Below are 17,479 nucleotides of genomic sequence, written 5' to 3'. Positions count from 1 at the left end.
CTTCTGATTAAGTTGCCATCACCTGTACCAACCTCTGAGCACCTGTACCATCCTCTGAGTGAGTTGCCATCAAGGACAACACTTGAATCATTATGCCAACAATCTCCCCCTTTGGACTTGATGGCAACCATCACACCAAGTCACTAACCATCACACCAAGTCACTCTCCCCCTTTGACATCAAGGGCAAAGGGCTGTGCTCCCCCTGAGGACATGCTGATATCTCTGTTTGGCTGAGCTGACTTGTGCTCCCCCTGACCGAAGGCCAGATCTGCAAAAGATGTTCTTCAACAAGAACCAAGACTTATACACCATAAGGGACCTTCCTATCACCAAAAGACTCAATACATACATCCATACTCCCTACCAAGAGGGGACATAACAGAAACAACCAATTATATTACAGCATTCATCCCAGGCATAGTGGGGAAACCAACAAAGGCCGTTACATGACCTTGATACCATAAAAGAGATATGACAAGAGAGATACATGACATAGAGACAACAGATCTAGACCAAGACTTAGGAAAGGCACCAGCAGCATCTGATAAACATCTTGTTAGATCAGCAACCAGAATTTCTTTCTGAGCTCCTTCTCCTGAAACCAACAACCAAAACATCTGAATGCCAACAATGCTTTATGAGACTTTTAAGCTGCTCCCCCTGAACCTGTGCCTGTTGCACTCCCTGAAACTGTGCCTGAAGAATTCTGACATTCCCATTGCTGTTCAGAACTTCAGAGTTTTCCCTTGCTGTTCAGAACTTCATATACGCGTTTTATCCTGTATAAAACAGCGTATGTACGCGGATATTCTTTCTGCAACAAGCGTCCAGCATACACGCGACTTACCCATCATGAATCCGCGTGTATACGCTCATATCCCTTCCGTAACCTGCGTATACCAACTTTTCTGTAGAACAAACAAACTTCAACAACAGGATGAAGCATCAACTACTCCCAGCTTTTGTCTGAGATATTCAAAAGTTTCCCTGGGCAGTGGTTTTGTGAGAATATCAGCAACTTGCTCCTTAGAAGGAACATACTCCAACTTGACCTTCTGCTCAAGCACTTGTTCCCGAAGAAAATGGTACTTGATCGGTATGTGCTTGGTCTTTGAGTGCATGACAGGATTCTTTGAAATGCTGATTGCACTTGTATTATCACATAAGATAGAGACAGGTGGAGTGCAAGTGATTTGAAAGTCCTGCAAGGTCTGCATCATCCAAAGAAGTTGTGTGCAACAAGATGCTGCAGCCACATATTCTGCTTCAGCTGTAGATAAGGCAATCGAACTTTGTTTCTTGCTGAACCAAGATACTAATCTGGAACCCATGAAGAAAGCACCTCCACTTGTGCTTTTCCTATCATCCACACTTCCAGCCCAATCTGCATCTGTGTAAGCATGAAGAGTGAGATCAGTATTTCTAGGATACCATAAGCCATAGTTTTGGGTCCCTTGAAGATATTTGAAGATTCTTTTGACTGCCTGAAGATGAGTTTCCTTTGGGTTGGCTTGAAATCTTCCAACCATTCCTACTGCATGTGTAATATCTGGTCGAGTACCTGTCAAATAAAGCAAACTCCCAATCATGGATCTATAAGTGGGTTGGTGAACTGCTGCTGATTCATCATTTGCACTGAGGCTGCATCCTGTAACCATGGGTGTACATACTGGCTTTGACTCTTCCATGCCATACTTCTTCAAGATCTGCTTGAGGTATTTGGTTTGAGACAAGAAGATACCTCCTTCATTTTGTTGGATTTGCAATCCAAGAAAATATGTCAATTCTCCAAGAAGTGACATTTCGAATTCTTTCTGCATAACCAAGGCAAAGTTTTGACTCATGGTCTCTTCATTGCTGCCAAAAATAATATCATCTACATAAACAACAAGAATTAGCAATTTGTTATTTTCAACTTTTATATAGAGATTGCTATCTGCTGATCCTTTTGAAAAGCCTTGTTGGTGAAGATATTTGTCCAACCGATAGTACCAAGCCCTTGGAGCTTGTTTGAGCCCATAGAGTGCCTTTTTCAATCTGCATACAAGGTTTGGATCATTTCCAAGAATGAACCCATCTGGCTGCTCAATATATACTTCTTCTTCTAAGTCTCCATTCAGGAAGGCTGATTTCACGTCCATTTGAAATACCTTGAAGTTTTGAAAGCTTGAGAGAGCAAGGAACATTCGGATGGCCTCTAGTCTTGCCACAGGAGCAAAGGTCTCTTCAAAATCTATTCCTTCTTGCTGTGCATACCCTTTACAAACAAGTCTGGCCTTGTTTCTAATTACTTCTCCATTTTCATTTAACTTATTCTTGAAGACCCATTTTGTTCCTATTACATTCTTATCTTTTGGTCTAGGAACTAATTCCCAAGTGTTGTTCCTTTCGATTTGCTCAAGTTCTTCATCCATTGCTTTGACCCAACATTCATCTTTGCATGCTTCTTTCACATTTTGTGGTTCAATGGAGGAGAGTAGAGCCAAGTAGCTTGAAGCTTCTGCAAGTGTCCTTCTTGTTTGTACTCCTGCTTCTTTCTGCCCCACAATCTGAGTTTCTGGATGATTCTTTTGGACATATCTGGATGGAGTCTTCTCTTCTATTCTTGTCTGCTCCTCTGGTTCTTCTTGAGATTCTTCTTCTTCTTGAGGTTCTTCTTCTTCATCATTTCGCCTTTGAGAGTAACCTTCATCTTCTTCAATGTCTTCATGATGAATTTGCCTAGGAATATATCCCTTCTCATCAACCACTATATCAATACTGTCAACAATTCTGCCAAGTCTTTTATTGTAGCACTTGTATGCTTTGCTATGTGGAGAATAACCAAGAAGAATGCCCTCATCTGCTCTAGGTTCAAGTTTGCCAAGTTGCTCATCAGTATTCTTAATATAACATTTGCTCCCAAAGATTTTGAAATGCTTCACGGAAGGAGTTTTACCACTCCAAAGCTCATGAGGTGTTTGAGTGCTGTTTACTCGGACATTTGTTTTGTTAAGAATGATAACAGCAGCATGTGCAGCTTCACCCCAGAAGGTTGCAGGAGTACCTGATTCATCGAGCATAGCACGAGCCATTTGTTGGATAGTTCTGTTCATTCTTTCCACAACCCCATTTTGCTGAGGAGTTCTAGCTGTAGAGAATTCTCTTCTTATCCCATGTTCATCGCAGAAATCGAAAAATTCATTTGATGTGAACTCCCCACCTCTGTCAGATCTGAGGCACTTAATTTTGTGTCCTGATTCATTTTCACCCAGTGCTTTGAAGGATTTGAATTTTTCGAATGCTTCATCTTTGTGCTTCATAAGCCCTAACCAAACAAACCTTGAGAAATCATCAATGAATAATATCAGATATTCTTCTCCTCGAGGTGTCCTTTTCCTAAATGGACCACATACATCTGTATGGACTAGCTCAAGAGGCAAGCTAGCTGATCCTTCCTTTTCTGGAAAGTTAGTTCTGGTTTGCTTTCCAAACTGACAAGATTTGCATATAGTGTTGTCTGGAATTTTGATATCTGGAAGATCGCGAACTGCCTGATATTTGCATGCTTTTCTTATTTGTGAGAAGCTTAGATGTCCCAACCTTCGATGCCATAACCAGTGCTCTTCATCCTTGCTAAGATAGCATTGTTGTTGTCCTTCTTCAAATATGTACAGATTATTTGGAGTTCTTTTGCCTTTGAGAACTGTTTTACCTGTATCAAGATCACGAACAAGACATCCATTCGATCTGAAAATAACCTCGGTTTTTTGATCACACATCTGACTGACACTTAGAAGATTATGCTTCAATCCATCAACATACAAAACATTTCCAGCCTTGACCTTTTCTTTCAAAGGAGCAATACCTTTTCCTTTTATAGTTGCAGGAGTATCATTTCCAAAAGAAACTTTCTTTCCCTTTTCTAAAGTAGAATAAGATTCAAGTTTTTCTTTATCACCTGTCATATGTTTCGAACATCCACTGTCAATGTACCATAGATTTTCCTGTCCTTCTGCATAAAACGCTATCCCACATCTTTCTGTCTGAGGTTCTTTTATTCTCCATTTTTTGGTGCTCGTGGCTTGTTCCTTTTTCTCCTGAAACCTGCTCCTGCATTCAGATTCTTTATGACCAAAATTATTGCAAATAGAACATTCAACTTCATTTTCAAGAACCGAAAAGTTGTTATAGGTCCTCTTTGTAATCCCTGTCATACTTCTTTGTTTTTGAGCTTCCCTAGTCATGATTGTTTTATATGCAACACATTGAGCTGCTTTGTGACCAAAGTTATGGCAAGAAAAACATTGTCCATTGAAGAAGCTTCTGCGGTTATTGAATCTACCAGCCAACTGATTGTAATTTCTATTTTCATCTATTCTTGTGCCAAACTGAGAAGATTTTACCTGTGGTTGGTTGTAGCTTTTGTTCACCCTTAAGAAGGATTGTCCCTGATAGTTTCTGTTTGTAATTCGTCCCTGCTTTACCTGATTATCTTCATTGTTCTTCTGCTCATTTCTTCTTGCTGCATCAAGATAACTCTTTGAGGTGGATGCTTGAGAGGTTTCTCCATTATAGCCCAAACCTGTCTTGTTTAGAGGAGACCGCTGCACATTGATAATCTCATCCAAAGTTTCAGATCCTTTGACAAACTTAAGATTAATAGCTTTTGTTTTCTCAATTTCTTTTCTGAGACCAACAATTTCACCTTCTAGTTTTTCAAGATGTTTTTCCTTTTCATCAATTTGAAATTGCAAAGTATCAATGATCACACTCTTTTCTTCTATGCATCTCTTGAGTCTAGTAATTTCATTATAGAGATTATCCACATCTACAGCATCCTCATAATCATCATCTTCAAATGCCATTAATAGCTTATATTTATTACCTTGTTCATCTTCATCACTGTTTGATAAGCCATCACTATCTTCATGGGTGTAGTAGCTTTTCTTATTTGCACTTTGTTTCTTATTCCATCTAGCAGGTTCTTTTCCTTTATCCTTATTAGGACATTTTGCAGCATAATGACCTACTCTTCCACAAGCAAAGCATTTGAAAGGTAGCTTACCTCTGAACCTTCCAGCACCCCTTTGAAGATTTCTGACAAAATTTGATTCTTCTTCCTCTTCTTCTGGAACATGGCTTGCTTCATAGTAATCTTCTTTTCTTGATGCCTTAAAAGCAGCTTCCCTTCTGTCTGATGGACCTCCCTTTCTCATTTCATAACCAGTTAGAATTCCATGTAGCTGAGACATAGTGAGAACTTTGAGATTTTCCTTTTCTTCTATTGCAGATACTTTAGGATTCAAACTTGGGGGATAATGATCTTAGAATCTTTTGAACTACTATAGTCTCTTTTATTTTTCACCCAAATTTTTCATACAATTAACAATCTCATCTACCCGAAGAAAATAATTAGCCACACTTTCATCATTATACATCTTGAGGGTCTCATATTGAATCCTGAGAGTTTGAAGTTTAGCTTGCTTTACCTGTTCATCTCCTTCATAGCTAGTGATCATTTTGTCCCATATCTCTTTTGCTGATTTGAAGTGCATGACCTTCATGAATTCTGTTTGAGATATACTTCCTAATAGAGTACTGACTGCTTTTGCATTTGTTTCATATGCCTTTTTCTCAGCTGGATCTGTAGGAGTAGCTGAAGGAAAAACATAGCCTGTTTCTACAATGTCCCAAACTTCTGTACCAAGAGATTGAAGATATGCAGTAACTCTTACCTTCCAATAATTGAAATTTGTTCCATCAAAAACCGGTGGCCTGATTGATGCTTCTTTCTCGTAGTTGCTCATGATGAAAGATCTTCCTTCAAGCGATCAAGCTTCTCTGAAGGACCTGCTCCGATACCAATTGTTGGAAATAATACTGAGAGGGGGGGTGAATCAGTATTAACAGATTAATCAAACTTTTTAAATGCTCAGAAACATATACGCTACTTCAGTTAAGTGAACCGGCGTGTACACGCTACTGTGACGAAGTAAAACAGCGTATAAGAAGAAAACTCACAATTTAGTTAGCTTATTCTTCAATTAAGTGCATCAGGACATTATTCACCACATTAACAGTAAACATGTGCAGTATAACAGAACAGATAAAAAGCCACACACATGAACACCAAGATATAAGGTGGAAACCCAATGTGGGTGAAAACCACCTGCTGCAAGTTGTCTCTATCTTTCTTTAATATGAAACTTCAGTTTACAATCTTTTGTACTGGTGCAGCCTTATACCAGTACGCAGGCTACAACCTGCAGAAGGCTACAACCTTCTCTCGTTCTCCAAACTTCCTTGGAAGGGAGCTCCAACCCCCTTTGCTCTTGTACTAGCCAAGATACTAGTACGTAGGTGCTGACCTACAATCTTCCTTCTTTCAGATATCACTTTTCATACATTTTCAGACTTGGATATTCCTGAAGCACAATATTACAATCTGAAGACCACAAATCATTCAATTTCCACAACAGATCATTGAAGCATAAAACAACCAAACTTTGAATCACTGAACCACTGAACCCTGTCAATCACCAGTTACCAGAACACAGAGCAGACTACAGAACTCTGCAATAACAGTCAGACCTCACTGTAAACCCAAAATCAAACTTCAAAAGATATACGCTACTTCAATGAGCAAAATCCGCGTATACACGCGCTTTTACCGAAGCCAAACTGCGTACAGATCTAAAAATAAACTTTCTCAATTTGCAGCTGTACCAGACATTAGTTAGATCCAAAACGTAACATTGCGACGATATGCAGATCTAGAAATACGCATAATCAACCATATCATGATAGTGCATTTCAAACCATTAGATCCCGATCTATCCTTAGATCTAGTCTTCCATCAACCGATGTGATCTCTCCTTGGCTTAGATCAAGCAACCCAGAACCTGCATATCAGATCTCTTTCTCTCTTAGATATTCAAGCCTTGTCGAAAGATAATTTTGCCTAATGATCTTCTTCTCCTTATATAGTCTTAGGCATAGCTCAATACCAAGAGCCAAAACCATAGTAACACAATACCATCAACTTCAAAACTAGGGATCGACACGCCCGTCGAGACACAATGGTCCGAAATCATAGGCACAACTTCCAAGGACTAACCACCATGGACCAAAGGAACCTTTCCACATACACGCGCTTTTTATGAATCGAACTTGCGTGTACACGCGACTTGGGCTTAACAAAACGGCGTGTATGAGCTTCCTTGGCATGCTGTACTGAGATCTGTCTTCTGATTAAGTTGCCATCACCTGTACCAACCTCTGAGCACCTGTACCATCCTCTGAGTGAGTTGCCATCAAGGACAACACTTGAATCATTATGCCAACACTGAGCTATGAGAACTTTTAATGCTTTAATTGCATGAATAAAGATCTGAATAAAAGGGGTAGAGGAGGACCCCCAAGGAAAGGAAGGAATGATTTAGGTAGGAACACCTACATCCAAGAAATCATTGCGAAAGCCAAAGCTGAAGCATCTTCATGAGCCGTTGCTAGGGTAAGGAATCACGCACAGTATGAGGGGCAGTCTATTGAACAACCAATATTACCCTCAGGAGTGAGGATACCCCTTTCAATGGAATAAGGAGAAGAAGTAGAGAGAAAAGCATCAGAGAAAATAGAAGTACTCCTTTCAACAGTAGAAGAAGAGGAAGTAGCAAGCAGAGGGTCAAAAAAAGAAATCAATCCAAGTGCACCTACAGAAGGAAATTTGGGGGGATTTGCTTCACCACGTGATCAGGGAAGTGTTGTTAAGCGACCTCAATCATTAGTTGTCATACAATAGGAACCTGTTGAAATTCTGAGTGATTATTGGAGGGTATTCATGGCACGTCCAACCTCCTCGATTGAATTTCCAATTGGAGACATTAGAGGTGATGCACCAATGAAGCCCATTCCACTGACCACTTTGCCTAACTTCCATGGGCTTTCCTCAAAAGATCCAGATACATTTCTCTTCGAATATGATATTGTCTGCAGGGGATACGACTACGTAGCTAATACTCAAAAATTGAAAATATTCACTGCCACTCTAAAAGTGACAGCTCTGTGATGGTTTATGGGTCTGGGTGGAAAATTTATCTCCTCATGGGAGGAGATAAAGAAATATTTTCTGGAGAAGTACCAAGATTATTGTAAATCACGGGATATAAAGGAAGAAATTTTTAAATTTATGTGGAAGGAAGATGAGAATATGGAGGATTGTATGGAACATTTCAAATATACCCTTTAGAGATCTTGCCATAGCAAGCTAGATAAGGATATCTTGAAAATTATTTTTCTTCGAGCCCTACGGGAGGACTCTCTAGAGATTTTGAATATAGTAGGAAAGGGTGATATATCTAAGGAGGAATTTGACTCTATTTATGAGTTATGCATTCAATATTCACAAGGGGCTGCAAGGAATAAGCAAGGGATTCAGACTTCCCAAACATCCAACAGAGAAAGGCAAAAATTGGGAACTTGTTGGATAACTTGAAAACCGACATCCTGAGTACACTTTCCTCTCAGATGGACACGTTACAAGAAATAAAAAAGAAAATGGAGTTAGAAAGGACCATGGCCATCTTCTTCCCTCAGTTCAGGAAGAAACATACATTAAAGTAATTTTCATTAAATACTGTGGAGATGTGTGCAATATGTGAACAGGCTCACTCCACCAGTTCATTTCCAACTCTTCTTGGGCTGAAGGTAGTATTTCAGGGAACAAGTGAAGGAGTAGAGCAAATATACTTTATGGGTTCTAAGAAACCATGGTAGCCACGACCACCAAGCTCAAATCAAGGTATGTCTCATGACCTTTCTCGGTGTTTTAGAAATTTAAATATGGGCCCTCAATCAGTACCTTTTCCATAATCATGGCCTCAATTTTATCAATATCTGCCCTGGAAGTCTTGGTTCCCTCAGCCTAGTTAAAACCCTTCATAGTCTCAGAATTAGCGAGGGCCTTCCCCTTCTCCTGGTCAATTTCCTCAACCTATGCAACAACAGCAGTTACACCTACCCTCCAACATTCCCTCCAGTACTCCTCCTCGCCTTCAGCTTTCGATCCAACGTAATCCAAACCTTAATAATAAGGGTGCTCAGTAGACTAACTCACTTAATCTTCCTTCATATAACATTTCTACCGCAGAATGTAATGAGATAAATCTGTGATTTGGTTGGGTGGTGAATTCTCACACTTCACCAATTATCATTGGACATATTGGTGATGAAGATCTAGAACTAGAATCCCAAGTAGTCGAGAATGAATCAGATTAGAATTCTGTCAAACACCGCCCTCCTCGTTTGGGTGCTACTCAGGGCTGCCCAACTGATCTACCTTACCCCGAGAGGTTATCCTTGAGTAAACATAATCCTCAACCAAAATTTGACCTTTTAGGGAAACTGTAAAACCTTTTTGTCAAAATTCCCTTACTCCAAGCTATGAAGGATGTCCCTATTTATGCTAATACAATTAGAGATTATTGTTTCAATAAACCTGGAAAGAAAACAAATGATCCTCTTACCATTCATGTTATGGGGAAGCTATCAGAAATTATGCTAGGAAAATATGTACCTATGAAATATGGAGATCCAGGGAACCCAATTCTGACAGTGCAGATTAACGAGGTTGACATCCTGAATGTACTGGTAGATTTGGGGGCTACAATTAATGTTATCACATCTGAAACTATGCTCACATTAGGTCTACGAAATCTAAAACCAACTCCTACTGTCTTGGAATTAGCAGATAGATCTACAGTAAGGCCGATAGGGAAATCAAAAGACATAACCATTTCAGTAGACTCACGGCGTTATCTCATTGATCTTATGGTATTACATACAAAATCCCCAACTGGTGGTCACCCTATGATTTTAGGAATACCTTGGCTAGCAACTGTAGATGCCTATATCAGATGTTGGTTAGGAAATATGGTGATATCTAATGGGGAAAATACAAAGAACCTTATTCTTTACCCCCCTACGGAACCAAGTTCATCAGGTAAAACAAAATTTAAACAAAATTCCCTACCTTTAGAAGGGCCTGAAGCCGAAAGCGAGGAAACTAGACCAGTCCTTACTATTAGTCAAGCCCTCTGTTTTAAAAATGAAATGGAAGATGATACTATTAATACTTTTATCAGTAGCCCCCATGTCGTTTCTGATACAACTCGTCAATTTCTAGAATCTATTATGAGTTGTGAAACACAAGAAACTATTGAATCAAGAATTGAAGACAAAGATATTCCTATAATTACACCCTGTGACAGTATCCCTATAGAAATTGAGCCAGGGAAGACATTGAATATTAACCCGAATCTTTCACCATCCCAGACCAAACAACTCCTGAAAGTCCTTCATGAACATAAGGAAGCATTCGCATGGGATTATACAGATATGAAGGGTATCCCTACTGATTTATGCACTCATCATATATACATTAAAGAAGACTATCAGCCTGTGAGACAACCCCAGAGAAGAATGAACCCTGCTCTAAAAAACATTGTCAAAGACGAACTTCAGAAGTTACTAGATGTAGGATTTATTTACCCTATCTCAGATAGTCAATGGGTGTCTCCGCTAGTTATTGTTCCTAAAAAGAATGGTAAGTGGTGGATTTGTGTGGACTATAGGGAGTTGAAAAAAGAAACCTTGAAGGATCATTTTCCCTTACCCTTCATTGACCAAGTCCTTGATACCTTAGCTGGGAAGAAGTTTTTTTCCTTCTTGGATGGGTTTAGTGGGTATAACCAAATCCGAATAGCTCCTGAGGATCAGGATAAAACCACTTTTACATGCCCTTGGGGGACTTTCGCATACCGGGTCCTTCCATTTGGTCTTTCTAATGCACCTGCTACCTTCCAGAGGGAAATATTAGGGATTTCTCCCATATAGTCGATGATAGTGTTGAGATTTATATGGATGATTTTACACCATATGGGGGATCATTTGAGGAAGGGTTGGAAAACTTGGAGAAGGTGCTTAAAAGATGCATACAAATTCATGTTTCTCTAAGTACAGTTAAGTGTCATATGATGAGAGAAGAGGGCATAGTGTTGGGATACTTGCTTTCAGCTACTGGAATTCAAGTTGATTCAACCAACGTAGAGGTAAAATTGCATTTTCCTGTACCAAAGAAACCGACGCAGGTACGTAGTTTTATTGGTTGCACTGCCTACTATATACATTTTATAGAAAAAAAAATTATAGAATAGCATTCCCACTTTTTCAGCTATTAACTAAAGATGTAGAATTTTTGTGGACAGATGAGTGTGAAGAGGCTTTTGCAAAAATCAAGGAACTAATATTCCAAGCTCCAATCTTGCGAGGTCCTAATTGGGAACTCTCGTTTCACATCCACACTGATGCCTCTCAAACAACAATAGGGGCAGTTTTGGGACAACAAGAGGACAAGAAGCCATATGCGGTATACTATGTCAGCAAGAATTTGACACCTGTTGAATTAAACTATACGGTAATAGAAAAGGAGTTTTTGGTTGTTATTTATGTTGTTAATAAATTTCAGCATTACATTACTGGATATCCTACTTTTGTGCATACTAACCATGCAGCAATCAAGTACTTGATGAATAAACCTGTAACTCTTGGGCGTGTCACAAGGTGGTTATTATTACTTCAAGAATTTGACATTACCATCATAGATAAACTAGGCAAGGATAATGTAGTTGTTGACTTCCTGTCTAGATTAGATACTAATGATGAAGGTACACCCGTAGAAGATAATTTTCCGAATGAATATATTTTTTCAATTTCTACTCACACTCCGTGGTATGCAGATATTGCTAATTATCTTGCTACAAGGAAGGTACCCAAGCATTTGTCATACAGGGAACAATAGAAGATCATTCGTCATAGTACCCGTTATTCATGGATAATAGGATATCTATTTTATACAAGAATTGACCAACAAATCCAATGTTGTGTAGCAGAAGATAACATCTATGATGTCCTGAAAGGCCCATGTGGGGGAAATTTTGCAGACAAACGGACCGGACATAAGGTGTTACAGATGGGATATTATTGGCCCTCCATCTTTCAGGATGCAAGAGATTATGACCGAAGATGTGATATCTATCAACGGATGGGTCAACCTAGTCAATCAAATGAAATGTCATTGCAGCCTCAAGTGGTCCTTGAACCTTTTGAGAAATGGGCTATTGATTTCGTTGGCCCATTTAATCCATCTTCATATCAGAAAGTTTATATTTTATTCTACACGGATTATCTGACAAAGTGGGTTGAGGCCAGGGTTGTGGCAAAAGCCACAAAACAAGTTGTCTCAGACTTTTTGTTTGAAGATATTTTTGCTCGATATGGCACCCCAAGAGAGATAGTTTCAGATGGGGGAACACAATTTACATCACATATGATAGCAAGGCTTATGAAAAAGTATGGGATCAAGCACAAAATAACATCTCCATACCTGCACCCTCAAGCGAATGGCCAAGTGGAAAGCACAAACAAGGTATTAGAAAACATTCTCACAAAGATTGTAACCAAGCATCGCCAAGATTGGGTTGAAAAACTTCCTGAATCTCTTTGGGCATACAGAACATCATGGCGGGATACAACAAGGTTTTCACTGTTTGAGCTTGTCTATGGTAAATATTCATTGTTTCCAATAGAATTTGAGATAAATACGCTTAGAACGACTCTCAAAGTAGGATTGGACCTTTCGGAAGCCCAGAAACATCAGTTGGAATAGCTAAATGAACTAGATGAAATTCATTTAATGGTTGTCCAGAGAAATACTGCGATTCAGCAGCAGAGAACAAAATGGCATGATAAATTTATTAAGAATAAGGTGTTTCATAAAGGGGATTTGGCATTACTATATGATTCTTGTTTTAAGGACTTTAAGGGAAAGATTTTCTCTCGTTGGATGGGGCCTTACGAGATTGATGAGGTATTTGATAATGTAACTGTCATACTTATTACGATTCATGATACACATGCTTCTTTTATTGTAAATGGAATCGTTTCAGACTATATCATCATCCGACCTCTAAAGATGCCTTTATCAAACATCTCTCTGATAAATATGGTTTGAAGGTTGTCAATGCAGAGAATTCCTCCTCTGCATCCTTTGATTAAAAAATTAAAAAAAAAAAATATTGTTACCACTCAATTGTCTTTTTGCAAGTACTACCATTAGTGTTTATATCCTATGGAGGCAAGAGAAATTTTCTAAGTACCTAATGTTGTTACTCCTTCAGTGTTGTTACTCCTCTGATGTTGTTACTCCTCTGGTATTACTACTCCATGGTGAAAATTTGTCTAAGTACCCAGTGCTATTACTCCTTCAGTGTTGTTACTCCTCCAATGTTGTTACTCCTCTAGTGCTACTACTCCATGGTGAAAATTTTTCTAAGTACCTGGTGTTGTTACTCCTCTGGTGTTCTTACTCCTCCGATGATGTTACACCTTTGGTGTTGTTACTCCTCCGATGTTGTTACTCCTCCGGTGCTGCTACTCCATGGTGAAAATTTTTCTAAGTACCCGATGTTGTTACTCCTTATTTTTTGTTACTTCTCTGATGTTGTTACTCCTTCGGTGTTGTTACTCCTCTGATGTTGTTACTCATCCGGTGCTGCTACTCCGTGGTGAAAATTTTTCTAAGTACCCGGTGTTCTTACTCCTTCGGTGTTGTGACTCCTCCGATGTTGTTACTCCTCTGCTGTTGTTGCTACTCCTTGGTTCAAAATTTTATAAGTACCTGATATTGTTATTCCCCGGATACCGTTACACCATCAATGCAGTTACTCCTTTGCGGCTATCACTTCACCAGGTAAATGTCAAATATGTCCCCGAGCATACTTTGCGGCTTTGATTAGTAAATATTTTGACATGACTTGAGTTAACCGCAGATGGTCATTTTCAATTGGAGGGAGGTACAACTATATTTAAAGATGAAGGTGCAATCAATTTCAACAATGATTCACCGACGTCATCATAAAAATCTTGTGCCAATATGTCCAGTCCACAATTTTTACCTTACTCTGCACATTTATCAATAGATACTAGATTTAATGAACCATCCCTTTGGAGTTTGCGGATTAATTACCATAATGGCTCACCATTATTTCCATAACCTGTCGTGGATTTTTCCCATTTTTCTAAAAATATCCATTTGTACACCTCATTATCACCATTTCCTATGCCTTTCTGCAAAAATTTACCTGTCGATACTCCCACCTAACGGTTCTTCTGCTACTTCGAAGTGTTGCTACTGAGCTATAGCAGAATGAGTGGAGTGGCTATGAAACATGAATCTGAGAGCACAATTTTGGTCCACATTAACACAGATGTATGGCAGGTCTTTGTAAATGCAGGCTGGGATAGATATTTTGAGAGATTGTAGGGGTTTGACGAGACTGTTATAGCTGAATTTGCATTGAACTTGGAAGAAGATCATTCCGGAGTTTAGGGTCTCAATATCCCTGTCATAGAGGAAGCCATCTCGATCGTCTTTGGACTGCCATAAGAAGGGCAGAAGTGGTTTTCACGGAAGGCTCCCTTGCCAGAGTTCTCAGAATTATTTTTACAAGCCAAGGAAACAGCAATTAAAAAAGGAAGGGGGTATGATCATAAGTCACTACCTTATCCCTAGGGGGAAGTTTCATACTTCGTGTTAAGATACATTACCCACAAAGGCCGTTTTCCAGTGTTGTTCAAGTATCATTTTAAACTATTATCATCCCTTCAGATCCAGAATGCACAAATTCATTCGTTGAATATGCCTTTCTTCCTCTGGAAAAGTCTTCAACTGATGGCGCAATCCACCCATTGCTCTCGGCAAGTATTAGCAGTCCTCACGAATCACGGGTTGGTCCGACTACTAGTAATTCAAGCGCTGGCTCGAACTCCTTTACCTTGGCCACAATTTGGTTAATTGTCAGAAGAAGAACTCAAGGGAATTATACCTACATAGGGGGAGGATGGCGAAGGCTCAGTCGAAATGGAAGATGCCACAACTGATGTTGTTCTATAAGAACTAGCATCGCTTGTTGGCTTGGTCGAAATGGAAGATGCCACAGCTGATGCTTCTCCACAAGAACCAGCATCGCCTGTTGGCTCAGTTGAGATGGAAGACACCACAGCCGATGTTGCCCCACAAGAACCAGCATCACCTGTTAGCTTATTCAAGATGGAATATGTTACAGTTGATGCTGCTCCATAAGAAACAGCATTGCCTGTTGGCTCAGTTGAAGTGGAAAGGATGGAAATTGAGGACATGGTTGATGTTGCTTCAACATCAGTTGATAATTCTCGGGGAGAAATACCACCACCACCACTTGAACAAATGAATTTTAGGTTTGAAGAAGAGAGTGTAAGTGGTGTTGTTACACAAGAACCATCACCACCCGTCTAAGAAAACTTGGGGTCCAAAGTAGAAACTGTAAGCAGTGTTGTCACACAAGAACCAGCACCACTAACAGAAGAAACCCTATAATTGTAAAAGAAAATGAACCTACAACTGACACAGTTCTTTAGTAACCACAGGGAGACTCAACTCAAACAAAAAATGCAGAAGTTGAGGGGCATGATTTAGGGAGTACAGTCCAAACGGAAATGGGAGAAGATTTTCTTCATTCTTCCCTTCCTATAACTCTACCAAGAGGGGTGAGGAAATCTTGGACTCCTCAACGCTCGAAGGAGGAAAAATTCATTCCCCCAATTTTAAAATTTTTTGGTACAAGATTTGATGCACTGGTGGAGGCGGTCACTCAAGTGCCGACACTCGTCATTGCACAGATGGAACAATTTGGAAACATGGGCATCAACACTGCTACAAAAGAACCGGTGCTGACTGAGGATCAGATTGAAGAAGTAGTGATGGATGCTAGCCCTATAGAACCACCAGGGGAAGACATTCGTGTTGACGCTACCCCACAAGGGTTCGAGTCAACTTTTGTACAAAGAATGGATGACCGGGTGGAAGAGAAAGCACGGGAGAAAAATGTTGAGGATGGTATTCTGCAGGTTGCCAAGATAACTCAAGAATTACCGAAAGACGCAATGCCTACTGAAACTAACCCATCAGAGCCAGAGGTAGTTCTGGAATGCATGGGAGAACAAGCGGGAGAAAAAGAAGTGGAGAATGTTGAGCCCCTAACCATGGTAATTCCGGAAGGAAATGGAGGGGACACCACTCAAGGTGATAAGCAAACAGAAGAAGTGAGAGTGAAGGTGGTGTTACGGTGCTATAATAATAGGATTCATAATTTGAATTATCTATGGTTAGCCTTGTAATATTGTACATACTTTTGCTTTCTGCAAAATGTTTTCCATATTAAAAAATAAAAAATGTAAAGAGGGTATGTCCTAAAAGAAATATCAAAGGACAAAAATAATAAGAAAAGATCAAAAATTTGAAAAAATATGAACTCTAAACAAAAAAAATATCATGAAAGTGTGCAAGTCTAAGTGCCACTACTTTTTACTTTACTATGCAAAATAATGGTTGTGTGTAGCTTGTCATAAATGCCACAACCCATGATATTCAAACTGTTTAATCTTGACTACTTCATGCTTTAAATTTCATGTTTATAGATAGAGAATAAGGATCTAGCCAAACTATTTAATCTTGGCAGATCAGTAGTTAGGTAGAGAAATAAAAATGTGCTCATAAGCTTAATCTGAGCCATTGGAAGATATAAGGTTAGAATTAGATAGTTTACTTTTCAAAAGAAAAAGGAAAGAAAGGGTCTGCTAGCTTAAATGCACCCAATAAAGTGAAGAAAAATTGTTAAGGTAAGTAAAGGGTAAGTAGAAGAAAGGCTACAGAAATACAAAGTTGATTGGAGCATAAGCACATTGATCATGCTTGATCCTATGTTTCAATGTGCAGGAGCAGTTATGAAAGTGAAAGGATGTTCACAAGTTCATTTAATTAACTTCCCCTCATTTCATTTCACCCCCCACTACATACTTACTAATTTCCCCATTATCCCATCATTGCTTGTTAAAATACCTTTTTCCCTTCATTTTGGCCCTTACCCATTGGTTTCACACATTTCCCTAGCAAATTACCCTCCAAACTCATTCCCCTACCCAAAAACCCCTTTTCCCTAGTGTGAAACCCATTCCCCTCTTATTAATTTCCCTATTTCACACAAAAAACCCATAAAACCCCCTTGTCCTAAGTTTAAATCCCCTCCCCCCCCGCATTACTTTATTAACTCCGCCATTCATACATTTCCCGACAAAACCCTTTTAAACCATAAAACCCCATATATCTTAAGTTTTGTTTCCCCCCACTTTGTTTTAGTTAACTTTACAATTCACCATTTTCTTGATATAAAAACCTTTTAACCCACCACCTTGGTGCGGTTAACAAATCCCACTGCATTTAACCCCGGTCCCACTATATTAAACCCATGCATTATACTTTTAACCTGCACCACTTATTCATTAAATAATTACAAGTTAAGTGTAATTATCCCCCGGGCCCCGCTAATCTCTGCCTGATTGCC

At 39.4% G+C, this 17,479-nt stretch overlaps 1 protein-coding gene across 1 annotated transcript; it reads left to right on the top strand.

Annotated features, from left to right (window-relative positions):
• Nucleotides 1-9,425: 9,425 nt before the first annotated feature.
• Nucleotides 9,426-12,708, top strand: LOC149203948 (uncharacterized). Its single transcript, XM_089402036.1, has 3 exons — nucleotides 9,426-10,587; nucleotides 11,249-11,457; nucleotides 12,043-12,708. The coding sequence occupies exons 1-3, from the start codon at nucleotides 9,426-9,428 to the stop codon at nucleotides 12,706-12,708; spliced, it is 2,037 nt and encodes a 678-aa protein (XP_089258162.1).
• The last annotated feature ends 4,771 nt before the right edge of the window (nucleotides 12,709-17,479 follow it).

The sequence above is a fragment of the Pinus tabuliformis genome, chromosome 2_1 (genome assembly GCF_031772625.1).
Source record: "Pinus tabuliformis cultivar Carrire ecotype Pingquan chromosome 2_1, CPIR1, whole genome shotgun sequence".
Classification (NCBI taxonomy): domain Eukaryota; kingdom Viridiplantae; phylum Streptophyta; class Pinopsida; order Pinales; family Pinaceae; genus Pinus; species Pinus tabuliformis.
Note: the sequence above shows the minus strand (reverse complement) of the source record. Positions and strands in the feature narration are given on the sequence as shown.

Excerpts from the sequence above, each read along its gene's own strand:
- LOC149203948 (XM_089402036.1), top strand. The coding sequence starts at position 9,426 with ATGAAGGATGTCCCTATTTATGCTAATACAATTAGAGATTATTGTTTC. Across the intron at positions 10,588-11,248 it reads TATTGTTCCTAAAAAGAATG|ATGAGTGTGAAGAGGCTTTT; the intron begins GTAAGTGGTGGA and ends TTTTGTGGACAG. Across the intron at positions 11,458-12,042 it reads CTGTTGAATTAAACTATACG|GATGCAAGAGATTATGACCG; the intron begins GTAATAGAAAAG and ends TCCATCTTTCAG.